We start from the raw sequence: 21,126 nt of genomic DNA, 5'->3' as shown, positions 1-21,126 counted from the left end.
ATTTCTACCCCAGCTGTGTGTGGACTCTGAAGGTGTTAGAGTACACACAGGGTGGAAAGCTGAATGAAGAGAACACTGAGTTTATTCAACTATGGGGATGTTGTCATTCATGCTTGAGTGAGACTTTTTGGTGATATGTCTACTACTTTAGTTAGGCTCACCATGTTTCTATTTAAAAAGAAAAAAAACCAATAGATTCATCAGTTCACCATGTTGGACTTGGATGAACAGGCTTTTCTGTTTTTCACGTTTCCCCATGAACAGTTAGTGTTAGAGGCCAGCAATAGAGATGCATGGGAGACCTCTGCAGCCTGAGTGCTTGTTCTCATGAGCTGAATCCATCCCATCCATCCAATACCATGAGGGGGGTAAAAAGGAACCCAAACCAAAATGGAAAGCATTTTCAAACTTTATTTACAACTGTCACAGTGACAAAAAGTAGTTTGGAAAAAAAAATGCTAGTTTCTCCCTGAGCCTCAATACAGAACAGACAGAAGTCACAGGAGGTTCATCTCGCAACAGGCATGTCACTGAAATACTAGGATTTTCTTTTCAATACGATCAGTTAGAAATACACACAAATTACTCAAAGAAAGAGGAGGAGGAAGACAAGGAAGAAGAGAAGGAAGAAGAGGAGGAGGAGGGAGGAGGAGGAGGAGGAAAAGAGGAGGCCAGACAGGAGCTCAGCCACTTGTCCAAGAGCAGCTGGGTCCCCCCAACAGGCTCAACTGCTGAGGGGCCTGTAGCGGTCAGCCCCTGACCTGCTCAGACAGCACACGGTTGTACAACAGGGTCTAGTGACCAGCAAAAGGAAGAAGCCACCCCAGAGACACACATATACACAAAGCTAATTTGATACTGGATTTACAAGCACATCCCATCACACGGCAAGACCAAGACAGATAACTGGGGTAGGGATGAGAAGACACCACAACACGGGAATTTAAAAGGCCAGACACCTGTCCATAAAGGGAGGCGAGGGATGAGAAATGCTGCGGGGGAACGGGAGTGGGATGAACAGATCTCTGTAGCCAAAACAGAGCAGAGTGGAAGCAAGAGAGCGAGAAGCTCTCAGGTTGCGGGGTTGGCCGCAGCCCTCTCCCACTTCTGCAAGGAGCCGGAAAAAAGTTATTGCCATCGGTGTGTATCACAGGCAGACGACAGAGGGAAGAGACAGGGGAGGGGGTGACCATCGGCATCCCAGAACCAAACCTTGCTGAATGCCGTGTCAACAGCACACCCCCCACGCTCTTGCCCCAACGTGGCCCAGAGCCACACTGACTTTGAGGTATTAAATAGAACCAGACACACGAGTCCAAAGACGGGGGATCAACCTGGACTGACAGAGACGTGAGGGGACATTTGTGAGTGCCTTGGTTGGCTAAGTGAAGCCTAAGGAAGGCTTTAAGTCCACCTCTTGACCAAACAGCCCTGCTCTAAAAATTCTGTCCTCTAACCCACTATTCCAGAAGGTTCTGGGCTATGATCAGAGGCTAAGTCCAGATGTTAATTTCCCCATGCAACTGCTGCTCTTTCCAGAGACAGGTAAGGTGGGGAAGGAATAAAGGCTGCTATTCTACAAGGATACTCCAGCACACCCTGTATCTTCTCCCAACCTGTGCTCAGGAGCAACACGAAGAGAAGCCATGATCTCACAACAGCTACTGTCTCAAACTGGATCCCACAGCTGCTCCACTGGAGGGCTGATTCCCACATGGAAATCAATGCGGCACCACCCAGGCCCCTGCATGGAAGCCCGCTAGCCAGCTTCCCAATCAGGAAGCTCACTCTGCTTTTAGTGCCCATGGAAGCCAGGCTGGGAAACCCATCGGAGTGTCCCTGCTGCAGGTCAGATGGACAATGATGGGCCACAGCATAGCTGGGGACCGTCCACCTGACTGCTGTGGCCAAAGGAGAAAGGAAGGGCAGGCCTGAGAGAGCCCACTCTTCTACCCTCCTGCTCCATGGAGATTACATAAGAATTCTTGGGAGATCCACCATGGGAGGAGGCACTCCCTATTCAGGCTGCAGCCTTGCAGTACCTCACAAGGGCAGGAAGTGCTCTGGCTGTTCCCCTTATATACTGGGAGGCAGAAGGGGGTAAGTAGGGAGAAAAACTCAAAAGTACTATGTCTTAAAGCCTTCCAGGTCCCTGGGGGCTCTGACAGCCTGAAGCATCTGGGGAAGGGCGGTGGAGTCTTCCTTTCCTGTGTATCTCTCCATCTGGCTTCCTAGGCAGTTTACCTGGCCCTACTTCTCTGTGGGTGGCCAAACACACTTGAAATGAAAGCAAAGGCTGGTGGCTGTGAGCAACAGAGCAGGAGAGAAGGACTTGGTTGTCAGATGCCCCAGTAGCCAGGACAAATGCTGGAAAGAGCAGCATTTCCTGGCTGTAGTTCTCTTTAAAAGTATAGAGCTTGTTTTGTTTTGTTGTTGTTGTTCTTCTTCTAATACAAAATCTTTCTTGCTCATTTGCTCACCCCCCTCAGCCAGAACTGCCCCCCCCCCACACACACATGTGCACGCACTGCCTCTGGCACTAGAGTTCAGATAGGGATCTTTGAAGCAGCACCCCTTCCCCCCACCCCCTTCCACCCCTGTTCTCAGCAACTTCCTTTCTCAGCCTTGCAAGTTGTCAGAGGGCTCCATTGCTCAACGAATTTAAAAACAAAACAAACCAAAAGAAAAAAAAGAAGAAGAAAAGAAAACCGACTCGGTGATTTTCAGGTGCAAAACGGAAGCCTCGTTTGACATTTTCACAATGACTGTGGCTCATTCTCTTCTTCTATCACCATGGGAAAAACAGTTCAGGTGTGCTGGCTGGCATGACCCAAGGCGAGCCTGCATGGACTCTACTGGTCCTTCTTTTCATTTGTTGTCTCTTCACAGTTGTCTTGCTCATCCTCCTGGACCAGGAATTCCTCAGGAGGCCACCGGAGCTCCCCACTTTCCACCTCCCCTTCGGTGGGTTCCACCACTATGGAGGGCAGGCGGTCCTTCAGCTTGCAGCAACGGTCAAAGTCTGATGGGTCCGGAAAGATCTGAAAATTTAAAGAACAACGCAGACATCTGGTCACATATACATCTGAAAGAGAAACGTGTTTCTTTCCTTACACACACACACACACACACACACAGAGAGAGAGAGAGAGAGAGAGAGAGAGAGAGAGAGAGAGAGAACACACTGGCTGTCTTCCAAGGATTATGTTCTGCCTTCTAAACACTGTGGGTGTAAGACAGAATCCAGGGGAATACATTCTAGAGAAAGCTATCTCTCAGCCAGATTTTTTTTTTTCCAATCCTAAAGCTAAAAATTTGTGGACCATACCACCGAACAAGAGGGTGGGTGTAACTCTGTTTCTAGTGTTTTACTTCTAGCTAAAAGAATAAAAAAAGATCACGTTTCTCACGGTATGCCAGGTTTTGCTTTGGAATAAGCAAGCAGTTAATGCCTGCCATCCACACCATACAGCAGGCACTAAAACATTACATTTCTGCCAGAATAATTATTGGTACCCAGAAGAAATAAACAACCAAATCGTTCATCGTTTTAAACTAACACAGTGAAAACCAAGTGTTGTTCGGGTTATGTTAAAAGTCCCAGGCTTGGGCAAACTAGTCATCTAGGCCCTTCTAGCCTAGACGGAACTAAGGCTCAACCTCAGGTGTGTTTGCTCCCATGCTCCTGTGTCACCTGCCTTTTGGATCTCATTGCAACTGCCAAGTCTAAGCCAGATCCAGATCCAGTCAAGGCCTCCAGTCACAAGCTGCCTGGGAAAAGCATCCACGGTGCCTTCCCTTTTCACCTGTGAGCAAGTCCTGGCTTCCTGCCATCGGTACACCTGGAAGACTCCAATCTCCTCCCAGAGTCCCGTGGAAGAGGCCCCAGTCCACTTATGTGGGTCCTTCCCAGTGCTGACCGAAACACTGAGCCAGGCTATAAAACTAGGGGCCAAGTCTGGCTTCCCTTTGCACATACTGCCCTGTGACTACAGCTGACCCAATTCTTTGCCCAGTAGCTAAGCACTTAATCCACGGAGCTGCTGGTCCCTTGCCATTCATAGCCCTCAGTGACACGCCCAAGAGGAGAGAGGAGCTTTGGTCTGGGAAATCTGGGGCTCACCAGATCACTGACACTTGGCACCTTCAAGGCCATCTCCTCCCACCTCTCTGTCTGACAGACAGGAAACCCAGGCCCCAGAGGGGGAAAGGGGACTTCACTGAAGGTCACACAGTCTGTTCAAATTCAAGTGGATGGAAACAGGCATTGGGAGAAATCCTGGGAACTTGCCTGTTTTGCTGTACTCAGAGGGCAGAAGAAATGCTTATCCCACCGAACATCTGAGGTCTCCCAGGGTGTCTGATCTCCTAGATGCCCGCGTGGGGCTTCTGAGAATCACGGGCCTCACAAATCGTCCCAATCCCTACAGACCAGTGATTATTAACCATTTATCCAATAAAGGCCTATTGCTTGGGATTAAGCCTTAAGCCAGCTGCAGGAGTACGCATCATTAAAGACTTAAAAGGGCTCATAAAAACTATCGTAATAGCTGCCAGAAGGAAAACAAACCAGGGAGGGGCTGGACCCAGGCGGGTCAGAGAGGCCTGGAGAAACTGTCCACCATGTCCTGTCACATGTTTGCCCTTGTTGACTTGGTGGCGAGTTCACACTAATGAGTGTGAGGGGAAAGTGGATCAGCTAGGTTTGGTGGGGGGGAGGGGTGTTTACTCGATTTTATGGAGCTGAGCCCCTTCCTGAAGGTGAGGACAATAAGGCATCTTCCAAGCATGAGCTCTGAGGTGTGATGCAGGTGCCCGTGAGTGAAAAGCACTCTTTAGTTTACAAAGCTCTATCAGATAGGACTTCACCGAGACAGCACTACCACCCCAGGGTTAGCAAGCATCTGAGACCCTGAAGGTCAAAAGGCAGAGCTAGCATTCAGATCTCATTCTGAACTAGGTAGGATAGACCCAGGATACACATGACCTCTCAAGCCACAGACTATCACAAAGGACTCGGGCAGCCCAGGCTGGCAGAAGCAGAGCAGCTGATTCTACTATGAGTTAGCAAAGCAATGCTTGTGTTGTATGGAAGACAGTGCTGATGAGCCCAGCCATGGCAGAGCAGAGCCTCTGTCTCCATGATAACAGTATAAAGTAGATAGCTGTACATTCCTGGGGGGGGGGGGAGGAGAAGAAGAAGAAGGCTACATTCCTAGAAATCAGCTGCTCCTGGACCCAGATGTCTAAAGGACCCAGATGTCCTTTATGTCCTTTGAGGACATAGGGCTAAGGCACTGGATCTGGATTCGTATTATTCCCTTGACATCCACTGCATGACCCCCGTCAAGGACTCTCAAGCTCCCCCACTCAGTTTCTCCTCCAGAGAAATGAAATGGCCTTCTTATCACACAAGATGGGGTCCAAGTTCTTGGCCAACACAGAAGTAATACAATGCTTGAGGGCAGAAACAAAATTTAAACAACAATGTCTTCTTTGCAATGGCCCCCTCAGATGGAGCGTTAGTTTCCGTGCTCCAAGTGTGAAGCCATCCTTCTAACACAGTCATGAAAACAATATCCACCAATGGCTTTCATACCAAAAGCTCCACAGCCAAGTCTTTTAAGTCCTCCGTAGGGGGTGGGGGTGGGGGAGCAATCTTGAGCATTGAGAGTCTGATACTGTGGTACTTGCCAAAGACCTTTGCTCTGTGACCTACTCAAAGCAGGAACCATCAAAGAGAAAAAGTTATTTTTACAAGTTATTGTATTTGTAAAAAAAAAAAATCACTATAATAATTGATATACCCCTTCCATCAGAGATTTTCTTTCATTATCAGATCACAAAGATTTGTGCTTCTGAGAACTGTAGCTTTCTCCAAAAAAAAAAAAAAAAAAAAAAAAACAACAACAACAACAGAACACATCTTGCACCAAAACAGCCTCTTTTGTTTCTCCGGGAAAAGCCAGAAAGCCTTGCAAGAGTGTTTCTGAGTCTTTTCCAGCCCAATCTTATCTCCGGCAGCTGCTTAAGAGGCTGACCCGGAAGAGGTCAGCATTTTTCCACTAAGTCATGGTTTTTAATCATCTAGGCAGCAGAAAAATGAGAGGCTGCAGCTACAATTTGATGGGGTGGGGAAGGCAATGGAAAAAAAAAAAAAAAAGAAAATGAAAAAGAACTCTCCCGTTGGACTTGCAGAGCACATGACAGGTACGGTTGGGGTGGCAAGCAAACAAAGTACTGCATGCTGGGCTGCCTCAGCGGAACCTGGCAGAACCAAGAAACGCCCTGCTCAGAAACACTGCTTCTGGTTAAACCTTCAAGTCCAAAGAGCCCCATCTTCTCTCAGAGCTGCAAACAAACAAACTGGAAAATCCCTCTACAGTAGAGGTTCTTCAGGAGGTATGGGAAGCTCTGATGGGGATCTCCTACCCTCATCCCCTGCAGGGCAAGTTCAGAAGCATCCAGCAGGCATCTGTGTTTTCTTCAGCCCTATCCCTTCCTGTCTCTGCCATCACTACCCTACTGTCACACAGGGGACGCCCAGGATGATGGCATGGACGGAACTGATCAACACCAAGTTCCCACCTACACAAAGGGAATAGGATCTTGCCAATCATACATGCTCCAAGAACATCTTGGATTCTACATGAACAGCATGCGTGCAGCCTTCGTGACTGAATTTCACAGGGGACACCTCGGGAGCGGTGCCCTTTGCCAGGTGCCCTCTCATCACCATGGGTCCTGACATTTTGGGAACTTGAGAGGATTCCCTGGAAAGGGACAGGGAGTTTCAGAATGATCAAGGTCTGTGTCGTGTGATTTAGACGCCAAGATACTGGAGTTTCTGGCTGTGAAGGCTAGTGTAGTCCAAGAGAATACTCTGCTGTAATGAAAATGTTCTCTGGGCTGTCCAGTACCATGGCCACTCGTCACGGGTGGCTAACTGGGCCCTTGAAAGATGGCCAAATTTTACGTTTGATTTAAATAAACACAAGTTTAATTAAAAAAATTTAAGCAGCTACTGTACTCAGGCTACATAATTAATTATGAGAACAATGAAAACAGGGTTTTCAGGGAGACTGAGGGCGATTGGACTGGCTGACCAACAAGAGCAGCCTCAGAACAGAGCTGTGGGTCTGAGGCCAGGTTTCCAAAGACCATAAACTCATCAGTAGCCTTTGTGCTTAGGCTAGAGAGTTGCTAGTGAGTGAGCTCTCCTATCATGAACAGATAGGAACTAAAAGAAAAAACTAGGCCTCCAAAGGCCCCAAATTTGGAGGCTTAGCTATCAGCTGTCTGCCTTTGAGCCAGGTGACCTAAACCTAGCTGTCTCTGGGGTGGGGATAAGAAAGAGTTGCCTGGCACCTACTATGGAAAATGTGAGCAAGTCTGGTCTTTGTGGCCCTTCCCTGTCTGTGCACTGCCTGGCCATCATCTCTGACAAACAAGATGATCTGGCCACAGAGAGGGTGGAGGGCTCAGCAAGGAGCTGGGAGATGCTAATGGGGAAAGAAGACACCAGCAGGTGGGGCAGATGAAAGGTGCTTAGCTGGACACAAAGGGCTAATTACCAGCTGTGCAAGCCGAGACGCTGGCAGGCCAGGATCCCCTGCTCCTCTTGGCTGGGGAGGAGCAGAGGGCAGGAGAAACTGGGGTGGGAAGGAGGACAGAAGGCCTGGGAGAAAGAGTCAGGCTAGCTCCCTAAGACACCGTGCACACAAAACTACACAGAAAGCCTTTAACCTCTCCAGTTGCAAAGAGCAACAAAGAGCCAACCCCTGAGCCAGCTATGGAAAAATAGCCCCCTGTGCCTACAGGTGGGCCAGGAGGTTTGGCTTTTACCTGGCCGCTAACTCTGGCTATCTCTGTGGTCTTGGTTGGATCACTTTAGTTCCTCCCTCCGGGCCCCTTGAATGAAAGGAGGAAGGGGTTTGGACTCTGCAGGGTGGCTGGGGAAGGGGGTAGGGTTCTGATGCTGAGCCAGCCCGCCTCTCCCCCCTCCTCTATAAATTTGGATTTATCCTAATGCTGATCTTACAGGGCTTGGGAGAGAGTCAAATCCAGGTGTGTGTGAACATGCTCTGGAAACTCTTTAATTGCTGATATTGGTCCCTATTAAGTAAAGCCCCCACCCACCCACCCAGAGGAGCATTTAGAGTAAGCCTGGAAAGCCAACAACTGTAGCTTGAGACAAATGGACTGGGTTTGTATTCACAAATTCCAGTCCAGGTTCTTTGAAGAAAAGCCTGTATGTGTGTGGTGGCGGTGGCGGTGGGGGGGATGGGGATGGGGATGGGGGCAGGTGTCACTGCCTCCTTCCCAGAGCTGCTAGCTCCTCCTAGGACATGGATTAGACCAGCTGGAATGGCAATCTTGGTCTTGACCAGACTCTGATCTCATCATGGAAAGCCTCTGATGCTGGGCCTACTCCAGGGGCCCTCACTCAGAAATTGATTCCCCCCCAAAGCCTCGCTTCCCAGATCTCTCCCAGCATCCTGCTCTGAGGAGGGTGGAATGAATGAGCATCAGCTAGTCCAGCTAGTACCCTGAACTTTGTCCTTACCTAATATACATGATGGCAACAACTACAGTCTTTGAAATCTGACCTCCCGCTATCTAATCTTATCATGTTGTTAGTACTATTAGCATCTTACTGAGTTTTCATTGTGGCAAGTAGCTGGGAAAAACACAAGGATTCTTAGGGGCAGAGGGTCCTAGTGGGGATTCAGAGAAGCCTAATGTTATCCAGTTTTGTCCTATCTGTCTCAGTTCTCAACTTTTCTCTGAACCAAAGCTATGGGACATTCAACTCACCCCCGTCCATCCTGCCCTTCCTTCCATGATGCTTCTAATCCTCAGGGCACTTGAGCAGAGATTTGAGCTTTATAACAACTCTGAACCTCCTTCCTTTGGATCAAAGATACTTAACTGCCTAAGCCTTGAAACTGGACGGAAAAGGAAATCCTCGGGATAAACACCATCTTTCATAAACATCTCTCAAACACACACCCATCCTGCAAGTCAGGGGTTCAAAATTCCAATCAATTAGTACTAATGGATCCTGATAATGCTGGGCCCAGAAACAGATGAACCTTCTGGGATATTAGATGATTTTCCCACATTTGTCTGTGGGCATGATTTCAAATATCTACATCTTATCATACATGTGTATCATCATTACTTCTTTGAAAGAAGACAGCCTCCCAGTTGGCTCCCAGTCTTCCCAATTCCTCTCTCTATCCTCCTTCATCAGCACTACCCACATATCCCATGACTACATATCCTCTGTCAGAAAACTCAGCCTAACCCAGCTGCCATTTCAACCATCCCTTCCTTCTTCGTTTTAGAGATAAAAAGTCTTGAGTCTTTAGCCCTTGGCATCCTGTCTAGATCTTGCTTCTAAGGTCTACCCTACAGCTTCCAAACCCACCACCCAATGCCCCTCCCCAACTTTCAAATTTCCCCAGACAACTCTATTGTCCTCTCAAGGCCTTTGCCAGGGTTCACTCACCACCACTTTTGGTCCATATTACCAGGTCAACTAGTCTTGCTCCCAAGACTAGTTAAGTCATCTGCTAATGACCCATCTTTAAGGGTATTCCCCAACAAAACCTGTCTGACAGTAACACACATCTCACTAGCTGATAGCCCCATTGCTCTCTGCAGACACATTCTGTTCAGTCTAGAGAAGCCACTTCCAAGATCCTTTCAGGGAGAAAGCACAGATGGAAATGAAAATATTTTAGGAAATACTCAGTTTCCACTTGCTTTTTATACCGCATTGACACTTGCACTGTGGTATAAAAAGCCACAGTCACTGAAACCACTGGCATCATCACAATAGCCTGCAGTGTGTACCTGTCATCACTTATCATTTCTCACCTCACACGATTAAATAAAGACAAACAACAACACAGTAAAAACCCTCCACGTACTTCATATTTGCAAATACTGACTTCTGAGTAATGCTTCCATATTTGGAGCAGTGAAATGCCAAGTTAAAGTAAAGCATCCCTGCTGCTTACCAAGGTACCTATCCCCAATAAAAGCACTGACATGGTTGAGTTGCCAGCTAAACTAACCACTTTTTCAATGGAACATCACTGTACTTGAAAATTTACTTAAAAAAACAAACTATGGTTATTCCAATATGGGTAATTTCTCGGAAATTACAAAGTAGATTGCCATTTAAAGGGAAATGGCTAATGATATCTGTAACCAATGATAAAAATAGAGCTCTCAAGAGAAAATTAGAATCTTGGGAAATTTGTATCAGCAATCATGAGCTTGATAACTTCCTAATTCTTGATAGCTTTCTAATGAAACCAGCAGTGATATTAACAAATATACCTTTTTTATATTGAATGATGAAATGTATCACCATTTGAGAGATCTTTCTTGCCAAATGATCAGTATAAAACATTACAATACTGAACTTGGAGGAAGGATTCAAAAGTACAAGCCAGACTAATGAATTTTAATGTTAAGAGTACAAAAAGTTCATGCATAAGGTTTTGTCTGAAGACACTTGACATTTAAGAAACTACCACTTGTTGAGTGTGTAATCCTAGCCCTCGGGATTTGGAGGCAAGGAGAATTTGAAATTCAAGGTTATCTTCTGCTAAGTAACAAGTTGAAGGGCAGCTTAGGCCACTTGAGGTCTTGTCTCAAAAGAATGTCAGGGGAGAAGGGAGGAGTGAACAGAAGAGAAGAGGGAGGATGGAATGGGGAAAGAAAAGAAAAAAAAGGCACCTATTACATGTTACATGTTACAATCTGGAAAAGATGTGAAACTATTTCTCCCATTCCTGCATAATCTGTATAAGCCAGATTTTATTCATTTAGTTCAACCATCACATATTGCAACAAATTTACTCATGGGAAGCACACATGAGAATCTCACCATTTTCCATTAGACCAGACATAAGATTTAAAAATGTAAAAAACAATGCTTTTCCTCTCTCTGGGATTTTCCATTTTGGAAAATATAGTTATTTTATGAAAAAAACTATTATTTATATCAACATAGAATTACTTCATTGTTATTCTAAATAAGCTAACAAGCAAAAATTGAAAAAATCTGTTTTAATTCCTAAAACAATAAATCTAAAGACACAGTACACATAAACAAAAGCTCATAATTTTTTTTTTTAAAGTATAAACTGAAACCCAAAATTTAGAACCATTGGCCTGAGACAAAAAGCATATCCTCAGAAAGATGGCTGGGGAAGTCAATGCTGAAGACAACATACGTTTTAACACTGCAAGAGTCAAGTAGAACATCAAAGGTTCCTTCAGATATGTCAAAGGCTAATGTATGAAAGCCTAGTAACAGGAAGATTTCATGTCATCATGAATCTGTCGAACAAAATGAATAGAGATTAATTCTTACAATGAAAAAGGAAATCGAAGCCCACAGTGCTGATGTGCTGCCTGCGTTGGCACAGATAACACAAGAATGAGAGTAGACAATAGTTATCCAGACGCTCTTAACCCCTCTGAGTCGAGGGGTTCTGAGTTTGGTGTTCTTGGTGGTGCCCAGAGGATCCCTGGGTAATGCGACACGATGCTACTTTAGAGGACTCATGTCAAGATGACTGGTCCAATCTCAAACTTGCCTCTCACTCAGATGCTTACTCTGGGAGGGTGGGGTTAGAGGGCCTGTGGGCATACAGGCATCTTTGCTGACATCATCACTAGAAGAATTTTGAACAACTATGCCTCCTTTTGAATGTCCAAACACTCCTGCTATATCACTATGTTAACACCTTAAACCAGGGCTGTATATACTGTTCTTTAACTACACCCAGTGTTAGGCTTAGCACGGTAGTGCGAACTTACAAATCCAGTACTCAGGAAGCTGAGGCAGAGACGATCACTGAGAGATCAAGGCTAGCCTGAGCTGGACCTTGCCAAAAAGGAAGGAAGGGAGGAAGGAAAAACAAGAAAAAGCCCCAATACACTAACAAAAAACTGTACTGAGTGTATTGTGAGAACTATAGCAATTTTATATCAACTATTTTCTACTAAAATACCCATAAATAATCCCCAAGTCAACTTGATAGTGTTCCTTTCTCTATTTTAAACAATGTCTACTCTATTTCTAAATGATATTTATACTTGTTTTATTTTAAAATTTAGATAGTATTCTACTATATAACCCAGGCTAGCCTGGATCTCATCAAATACCCCAGGCCTGCCTCTCAAACTCATGAACTTTCTACCACAGCCTTATGAGAGCTGAGATTACAGACATGTACCACCACACTTGACTGGATATTCTCTTAATATATTTTTATATTTTCAAGTTTTTAGCCATTGGTTTTTCATACTTTCCATCAACAAAAGATCTATTATGTATATAAATTGACAATTTTAAAAGTCCAGTGACCTTGGGGTCTTATAAATTCAAATTTTCTGTATTGGCTCAATGTGGTTAATAGTACTAACTGATCAATAAATATCACAAATAATTATTAAGCACAGAGGCTAATTTTCACTGGTTAAGTTTCTCACTGGGAAGGGGGAAGACTGCCTGAACATGTGTTTTGAACAGTCCATTTCTCTGATGGCCCTAAAGTTTCTACCCCGTGGCCAGCTGATCTCCCTTGTAAAGAGACAAAGACAACCTGCACAGAAAGTAGAGAAAGAGAGCTAGTGAGGTGTTATTCTTCAGCATGGTCGTTTGTGCAGAGCCACAGAAGGAAGCTGGGAGTGAGAGCATGGATTCCCTTAGAACCTTCCCTGCTTTCATGCCCCCTGGAGAGTTTCTGCAACCCCTGGGGCAGCTGCCTTCCTGCCTTCACACTTGGAAATATGTGGAGTAGCATCTACACAGGGGATTACTGAGAAGCCATTTGGCATGAATCTCTCTCATGTTAAAGTGCTGAAGAAAACAGCAAGGAAGCGTCTGAAGGCAGTGAATCATATTTCGGGGGGTGTGTGTGTAAAATAACAAAGAAATCATAATTGAGCACTAACTGTCATAGTGTTTCTACCAAAGAGGATACTCAGCTTTTGAAGAAAACAGATCCCTTCCTGGCCAGTCCCAGAGTTAGCCGCCTAAGAAACCATGCTGCAGAATGCCCCACTCCTGGGGACAGGTGTCTGCCAGCCTCACAACGCCACCTTCATTTTCCTGTTCTATCTGCGTTGGTGCCAAGCCCCTTCTTTACTTGCTTGGTTAAAGCAAACTTGCTTAAATATCAAACTCAATCACCTGAGAAATAGAAACTAGCCTGTGCCATGGGAAGCACAGGCATTTTCATAAGCCAACAGGAGCACTGGACCCTGCTTGAACACCAGCCTAGGCTATTTACATGCACCAGAGGCCTTACCAAGCCATTGGCAAGGCAGCCACTAAATTTAGATCTACTACTAAGTATTCCGTCTACTCTAACATCCAGAGAAGGAAACCTAAGGACCCCAAAATGGTTCCTAACACTAAGCCTGCCACTGGCCAAACTTCATGGGTCTGTACAACTGCACTGGTCTTTTCAAGCTTACAAGATGCTTCGATGTCAATAATAGAGTAAGACATACACATAGGACAATGGCTGGCTTCTATGCATTTGTAATCTAGAGAGTGTACATTAGCTATGGGTCAAGAATATGATCACTAGCTACTTTTCAATGCTTGCTAAATGTTGCTTAAGCACCATTAATTTGTTATCATCATGCACAAAATAAATCAACTGCAAGAAGATGTACAACGTCTGAACACACTAAAATAACAAGATACCTTCCTGATCCTATCCACAGGCTCCATCATTATCCCATCTCTATAGATGCTGGCAGATTACATTTTAATAAACTCATTTATGCATTCCATTTTTAAGGTACTATATAATCGAGAGGCTTAACATTGTTGGATCTCTTTGAACCCGTAGTTCTATTTCCAGGAATTGATTTCAAAGAAACAAGTCAGGGGCTGTGTAGAGATTTATGTAAAATGATGTTCAGAGCACTGCTTGTCTCAAGAACAAAAGATGGCACAACCTAGACATCCAGCAATCAGAAATGGTACATACAGAGTGAGATGCTGTTTTACAAAGAAAACCAAATGACAAGAACATAGCCACAGTATTATATTAAATGAAGAAGAAAAAAAAAAGATTTGCTACATATTGAAAAATATGTCTAGAAAACAGTCAAAAGTAAACACACGAAAATACTCCAGTAATAGGGATGTGAATAGGTTGTTCCTCTTTTGTCTGGTCTGCTTTGCTACATTCTATGAAGAACAAATATTACCTTTATAACGCTAACATACAGACATTCAGCCACACTTTTACCCTCTGACTCAAAAATCCTACTCATAAAACTATCATCAAGATACAATGTAAATTATTCACTAAGGTTTATATTAAAATTTTAATGTGAACTATCACAGTATAAGAGAGGGAAAAAAAATATGACCTAACATTTTCAACAATAAGACAACAGTGAAACAGATGATCATCAGACCTCATGGTGACCTTTTCCAGGGTATAGTGGAGGATGCCTTTATGGAAACTGAGACAGGAAGACTGTTGAGAGTTCAAGACCAGCCTGGGCTACACAGGAAGTACAAAGCCGACCTCGGCAGCTTAGCAAGAACCTATCTCAAAATCTAAAGTAAGGAATAGCATGCTGCTCCATGGTAAAGCCATTGACCAGCATGCACAAAACCTTAGATCCAATCCCTACAACCAGAAGGACCAAGAAAGACAGCTTTAGATTATCCTGAAAATAATACTGTAGTGACACCACGATGCTGGTGACCAGTGTTATTTAAAACTTCAGACCAGAACGAGGTATAAACTCTAACTGCTTGCGTTGTGGTAGGAGAGAAGGTTTACAAAAAAAGATGAGTTGTGCTCCGCATGCATATGAAAATTAGAAGAAAAAAATAGAGAAGAAAATGAACATTTTCTAGTAGTCACCCCGCTTTGAAAAGCACAAAAGCAATCAAATGCATGCTTTCTCAATGAAAACAGGAAATGACTGACAAGAAGGGAAGGAAGGACTTTCCTACAACTATAACACTCTAACTGGAAACAATCAACCCCCGCTGTACTGACACTGCTGCACAGAGCGGGAGTGGGAACACAGGCAACTGTCGGCATTTACACACCTGCTCTGTCCACAGGCATAGTCGTGGGGACAGAGTTTATGGTCTCCAAAGTAAAGGCAGAAGGTGAAGTTAAGGTATGGGGACTAAGCACCCCTACAGGATGTTTGTGACGTTCTTCCTCTTGGCTTGGTCCATGCTGCTTCCCACAAAAGATCTAGGACTCCCATAAAATCCCTGGCCAAGAAGCCAGCAGTCAACATAGCTTTAATTAAATGGCTGGAAACATCTACTATAAGGCCTAACCTTAGAAGAGGAGAAGGAGGAGGAAGAGGAGTAGAAAGAAAAAAAAGTTGTCCCAATGCAAAATAACGAGGAGGTGGAGGGTGCTCCAATCCATCCCCTGAGGTCACAATGCCATCCCAATATCACTTTGGAAGAACACTGGGTAGAGACAAACATTGTGTCTTAGGTGGGTTTGTGCAGTTCAAAAGCTAGCCTCAAGTCAAAGATAAAGTGTAGAACACAGGCTTTGACTGGTTGACACAGATCCTTGCCTCCCCAGGCTGGAAAGGAAGGAAGGAAGGCCCAGCACACTGCAGCCCTGTGTGAATGTGGTCCTGTCTTCCTATCCTCTGAGGATTATTTCAGACTGGGGCCTGAAAGATCATCTCAGGACATTCGCCAGACACCCAGGAATAGCTCTTGGCTTCAGTCACAAGATTCACCACCCAAATGCATTCCTTCTCCTCACCGTACAGTACAATCCTCCTCTTCTATCCAACGTAAGAGAGACTGGGGCGACTGGGAGAAAATGCTGATCTTGTTAAAAAAAAAAAAAAAAAACAGTTACCATGGGACCGCCAAGGTACAGAGGCAGTCTCGGGCCAGGAAAGGGAAGGAGGAAGGGCCCAGTCCATCACTCAGGACTCATTAAGCATCTATTTGTAGGACACTGGGAACAAAGAGCAGTGTAAGACATAGCCCCTGGCTCTGCAGCATGACGAACACATGGCTGCCGGAGGAGGGAGGGGGAGCCCTAACACAGGCAGGCTTTTTGAGAGAAGCTGTATGAATCCAGTGTGCAGCAGGCTGGCTGGCTTGCTTTGAAAAAAGTCCTGCTCTCTCCATGGCCAGGCACAAACACACTGTTGTGCCCATGGGGGTAGGGGGGAAGGAGAAGTCTCCCATGGGAACAATTCTGGCCATCTGTAGGCCCTAATCCAGGGACTTTCCACAACAGTGAACATGACCTTTGTGTCTCAGCTTCTAACATAAAAGGGAAGGTGCTGAACTCTCAAAGAAGACTTTCAACGCAAGGGTGTGCAGTAGCTTAGAAAGAGCCAGTGTCACTCAGAGGGGACAGCTCATGCTTTCTAAATCCAATGGCGCTTTGAGAGACAAAGAAGGCGGCTCAGGAAAAAGAAAACTTGCCACAATCTCAGCAATGTGTCGAGCCTATGGCTGACTGTCTCCTGCCACAGGTTTTGGGGATATTAGTTTTATGTCTCTCTGGGGACAACTGAAGCTTTTTAAACTCTGATGTTTGTGAAAGATGATTTCCCGGTGGCCGTGGAACCTGCAGGATACTATCTTGCACATGCTCTTTGAGTCCTTCAGTCCTGGCTCCTGGGCAGAGCTATGATAAGGCTCTGGGCCTGCAAGAAGCAGATACTATGGGGAGACAAGAAAGACCAATCCACCACTGTCTCTCTCGTTACCTGGGAGGTGACGGGTACATGCAGGCTGCTTGTAGCTCTCTAAGTCAAAAAGGAAGGCACACGGGCGCGGGAGCAGTCGGGCGTGTAAAGAAACTGTTCCTTCCGGTTTTCAGAATGGCCTTCTGGAAAGGCGAGTCTGGGAGCCTCTCTGACTGAGATATGATGTCAAAGGCAGGCATGCATGACCAAAAGTAAGAGCAATGTACCAATGGCGGCCAAAGAAGAGCCGTGGGAGGGCTGCGGCTGTAGCTCAGTTGGCAGAGTGCTTCTCAGAGTGTATAAGGCTCTAGCTTTACTCGCGAGCACCACAAAAGTAGGCATGGTGACACAGCTTGGTACTCCAGAACTTGGGGATGAGAGGATCGGAAGCTGAAGGTTACCCTCAACTACTCGGAGAGTTTAGGCCAATGTGAGCTAGAGACCTTGTACGTAATTAAATAATACAATAATTGTGGGAGAGTACAATAAACAAACTGTGTAGACCTAAGTATAGTAATTAAAAGTAAGATGGCCCACGTACACTGTGCTAGGAGAAGTTAGGGGGCAAGGTCAAAATGCCAGGGCCCCTTAGGGTTCATAGGAAAATAACTAGAACCCTTCTCTATCTACAGCTCTGGCCAATATGAGAGGAACCCTCAGAGAAAGACATATCCCTATATATCACATTCTTACAGTATGCGTCCATAGAAAGAGCATGCTCCACCAGGCATCCAGTGACTGGTCTGCACTGGATGGCCCTCATTCCTGTCCCGTAGGCTGGTGACTGACTGGGAAACCTATAGACACAGCATAGGCATGGAGCTACAGCCCTTAAGGACATAAATATCCTCACAGAGACCCTCCCACGTGATTCTGAAAGCTTGCTGCCGCCCACAGCCTGAGCTAAATGTAGTAGACTTTCTAGTAACCATTTCCTCGCATTTCCTCGCCCACCCCATAGGGTGTGATAATTCCTGCCAAATAAATGTGCCCCGTGGGTTTCACTTATTTGAAATGACTCTCCAGATGGATGCGAAGACAAAACAAGACACTGGCTCCAGATCTTTACACATGCTCACAAAAAAACGGCATGAACTCAAGGCTGAGGACATTGCTCTCGGTCGGTACAGAGCTTGCCTGGCATGTGTGAGGCCCTGGGTTCAATCCCCAGCACTACATAAACTGGGCATGGTAATCTGTGCCTATAATCCCAGCACTTGAGAGGTAGAGTCAGGAGGATTAAGAGTTTGAAGTCACCTTTGGCTATAGAATACATTAGGCTCAAAATAAAATGAAGTACAATAAAACTAAACAAAAAAATTATTGGTGCGAATTTCTTAAGACTAATAGGCTAATCTGAATCCTTCAGGGGATTAAAAAGGACATGTATTCAGAGCCTGGATACGTCTGGAATATCATCAGGTCCTTCAGAAGACACCATAGAGGTAAAGGTGGCTTAGGTCCTCTTAAGAGTGTCTCCGTAAACATATAGGTCCATGAATGGGGAAAGGGTGATGGATACAGGATACAGAGTTGATAGCAACGCCCTGGAATTGGAGACCTGGCCATGGGAAGGCAATGCAGGACCCATGTCCTGAAAACCCATCACAGCATCCTTAGAAAATAAAAGGTTCCATCAACATGGAAAGGATGGCCATATACAACACAGAGAACTCAGCAAAGCTTGACTCTGGGTGGGTCTGGAAGGTACGGGAATGACCTGAATGTCCAATGGAATGGGCCACTTATATGATGACCTTGTTTCAAGGTCAAATCACAAGCCTGAGATTGTGTTTCATCTGCCAAGTCGGGGTTACTGTCCCCAGCCCTTACTCAGTTCCTTGGAAAAGCAGGTCTCAGTCAAAGCCACATACTATTATTATCCTGAGGAGTAAAGCCAAAAGAAGAGCATTGAGTTCCCGCCCTTAGCTCCAAGCAGAGTCCAAGCAATGCAGGGCGACAGGCTTTAGCCAAGAGCCAGGCCCAGCCATTCCCCCAGGGTGTTGGTGGGAAAGCTTTTAATTTGATGGCACCCGCTTTGTGGGGGCCCAGAGAGTAACCCATCCTTTGACACTTGCCAGTCCAGTTCAAGGCAGAGTCCCACACTTTGCTTATACACGCAGCCTAAGGGTATCTGAAGCTGCAATAAAATTACATGTGCACGATGGGGTTGCCTGCCCCTTCCCCCAAGGCTCCCATTTTTTCTTCAAAGCCCACCCCTTGTCATGACTCCTTGGCTCGTGACATCTCAGATTCTATAAGATAACAGCAGCAACAGTGCCCACCGATTTGGGGCAGACCGCATATGTTCCAGAAGTACACACTGATACTGGGTCCCATAAGCCCCAGTCCCTGAGTGCAGCAACCAGTGTATCGGGTTAAATATACAAAGTGCCTAGTAAACACCATTTGGCGAAACACTACAACTTTCCCTTTTCTCTCCACCAGACAACCAAGAGCCTTTTCTGAAGCCATCTATGACCGAAGGGCTCTATGGTCCCAAGTATTTGGACATGGGGCAGTGGTCCCCACCCAGGGGACAGAGGTTGACTTCCTGGGGGCTGTGGGAACTGGGCCCTCAATACAGCAGAATGATGGGGGAAAAACCTAGGAAGTCTTTTTCTCAAGAGGTATCCAGATATTGCAAGAACCCAGAAATGCTTTTATTTTTCTCCAGCCATCTCAGCCCTCTTCCCCAGCATGGTGGTCCCCTCTCCATAGCCATCGGGTTGTATTCTGAGGGTTACAGGGCTGAGAAGGCTCCCTGACTCTTTTGCCTGGGATCTATTTAAAGCATGCACAGCAACATACTGACAGGTACACCTGGGAAAGATTCTGTGGTGGAAATCTACAACCTGGAACGGAAATACGCCCTCAGCAATACGCCCTCACCTGTAACCAGACATTCAGTCTGACTCAGAGGCTGGTAAGCAAAACTACACAGGCAGGCAGGTGGGCCAGGAACCTTATGTACCTCCCACCTGGCCACGGGGGCCCCAACTGCCTTTCTCAGTCCCTCTCCAGGAAAAGAAGTTTAGAACAGCCTTAAAAGACCATTTTCCCTTAAGCCCCTCATCACCCCCTGCAGGCCAACAAGTGAGGTCTGAGGTGCTGACACACAAGAAAGGGATGCCTGAATCCCCCACGCATGTGTGGTATCTGAAGACATGCTCCCAATCTTAGCTTTCATCTTGGCTTCTCCTTGGCTCCTCTCCTCCCATCAAATGGCTCCCGGCCCAGTTTTTTTCTATTTGTTTCATTCTTTACAAAATAATTGTCCCCAAAACGGCTCGAAGGAGCAAGCAGCTGGAATAAGTCTAGACTCAGGCCAGAACTAGCCCAGCATGAAGACACTGGATATGTGAGAAGATCAAAAAAACATTAGGAGTAGAAATCCAAGCCCCCACATACAGCAGGGCTAGGGTCTCAACCTAAAGGTGTGTGGACATTCCCTAGGGAGCTAGAGCAAGAAATAAACAAAGCAATGTGTGCAAAGTGCTTCGCACCTCATGCTCTTTCATCTTGCCTGGGCTAGCCGCTTTACACAATATTCTTAGCCTAAAAACATTCCCATAGGTACTTTTCTTCTCCAAATCTGCCAATCTAGGGACTCTCCGATGCTCCAAAACCAGCTGTCTGTCTGTCTGTCCCGGAGGTAACCGAAGTACTCTTGCTGACTGTGATGTTGTCCTTCCACCTCCCTGTCATACTGAAGCCTCACCACACCTAGAGAGCACTGGCCAAGATTGAGAAAGGAGGCCTGCCATTCTGTTTTTGCTGTCCTCCGTGTTTATCCCCACGAGACAGGATGGTCTCTTATGCCACATTCTCTCTCAGCATCCCTAAGAGACTGTCCTCTTCAGCTCTGTACAGTTTAAACTTGAACTCTGACTTAGCCAGTCAATTATCACCCCGAGAAGACAGGTAGCCATTTCTCCTGTCAGACCAACCCTCCCCCATCACCTTGACTCTTTCTTCATCATAATCCTCTAGGATGCAGACCATTGTTGCTTCCTCTGACAAATGAAGAAACTGAAGCTCGCTGGCAGTCAAGGACTTTCTCAAGGTGACACAGCTGTTACAGGTGATACTGGGATCCTCAAACTCTTACAGGTGATACTGGGATTCCCCATACCAAGCCTACTTCCGGTCTCAGCAGAAGTCACAAGGCTCCAAGAAGTCTGAACTCACCTGATAGGAAAGGCCATCCTTGCGGGGGCTGAGACCAATCTCTTCCATGGATGGAGCGTTCATCATCACCTCGGTCATCTCAGCCGATCTCAGATAGTCAGAGCTGCATGGAAATCCATAGTAGAAGTCAATACATGCTCACATAGGCCTGGAGATTGCAAGCGCGCCGGTGGGGTGGGG

The 21,126-nt window shown here is 45.9% G+C and overlaps 1 protein-coding gene across 1 annotated transcript in view; it reads right to left on the bottom strand.

The window, feature by feature from the left end:
- Window positions 1-393: 393 nt before the first annotated feature.
- Window positions 394-21,126, bottom strand: part of Lbh (LBH regulator of WNT signaling pathway) — a 23,519-nt gene continuing 2,786 nt past the window's right edge. The window contains exons 2-3 of the mRNA XM_021149082.1: window positions 20,947-21,049; window positions 394-3,041 (exon numbers count right to left, since the gene is read on the bottom strand). Of these exons, the coding sequence (XP_021004741.1) occupies window positions 2,853-3,041; window positions 20,947-21,049 (292 nt within the window). The 3' untranslated portion in view covers window positions 394-2,852. The remainder of the gene's footprint in view (window positions 3,042-20,946; window positions 21,050-21,126) is intronic.

Source organism: Mus caroli, chromosome 17 (assembly GCF_900094665.2).
Source record: "Mus caroli chromosome 17, CAROLI_EIJ_v1.1, whole genome shotgun sequence".
Classification (NCBI taxonomy): domain Eukaryota; kingdom Metazoa; phylum Chordata; class Mammalia; order Rodentia; family Muridae; genus Mus; species Mus caroli.
Note: the sequence above shows the minus strand (reverse complement) of the source record. Positions and strands in the feature narration are given on the sequence as shown.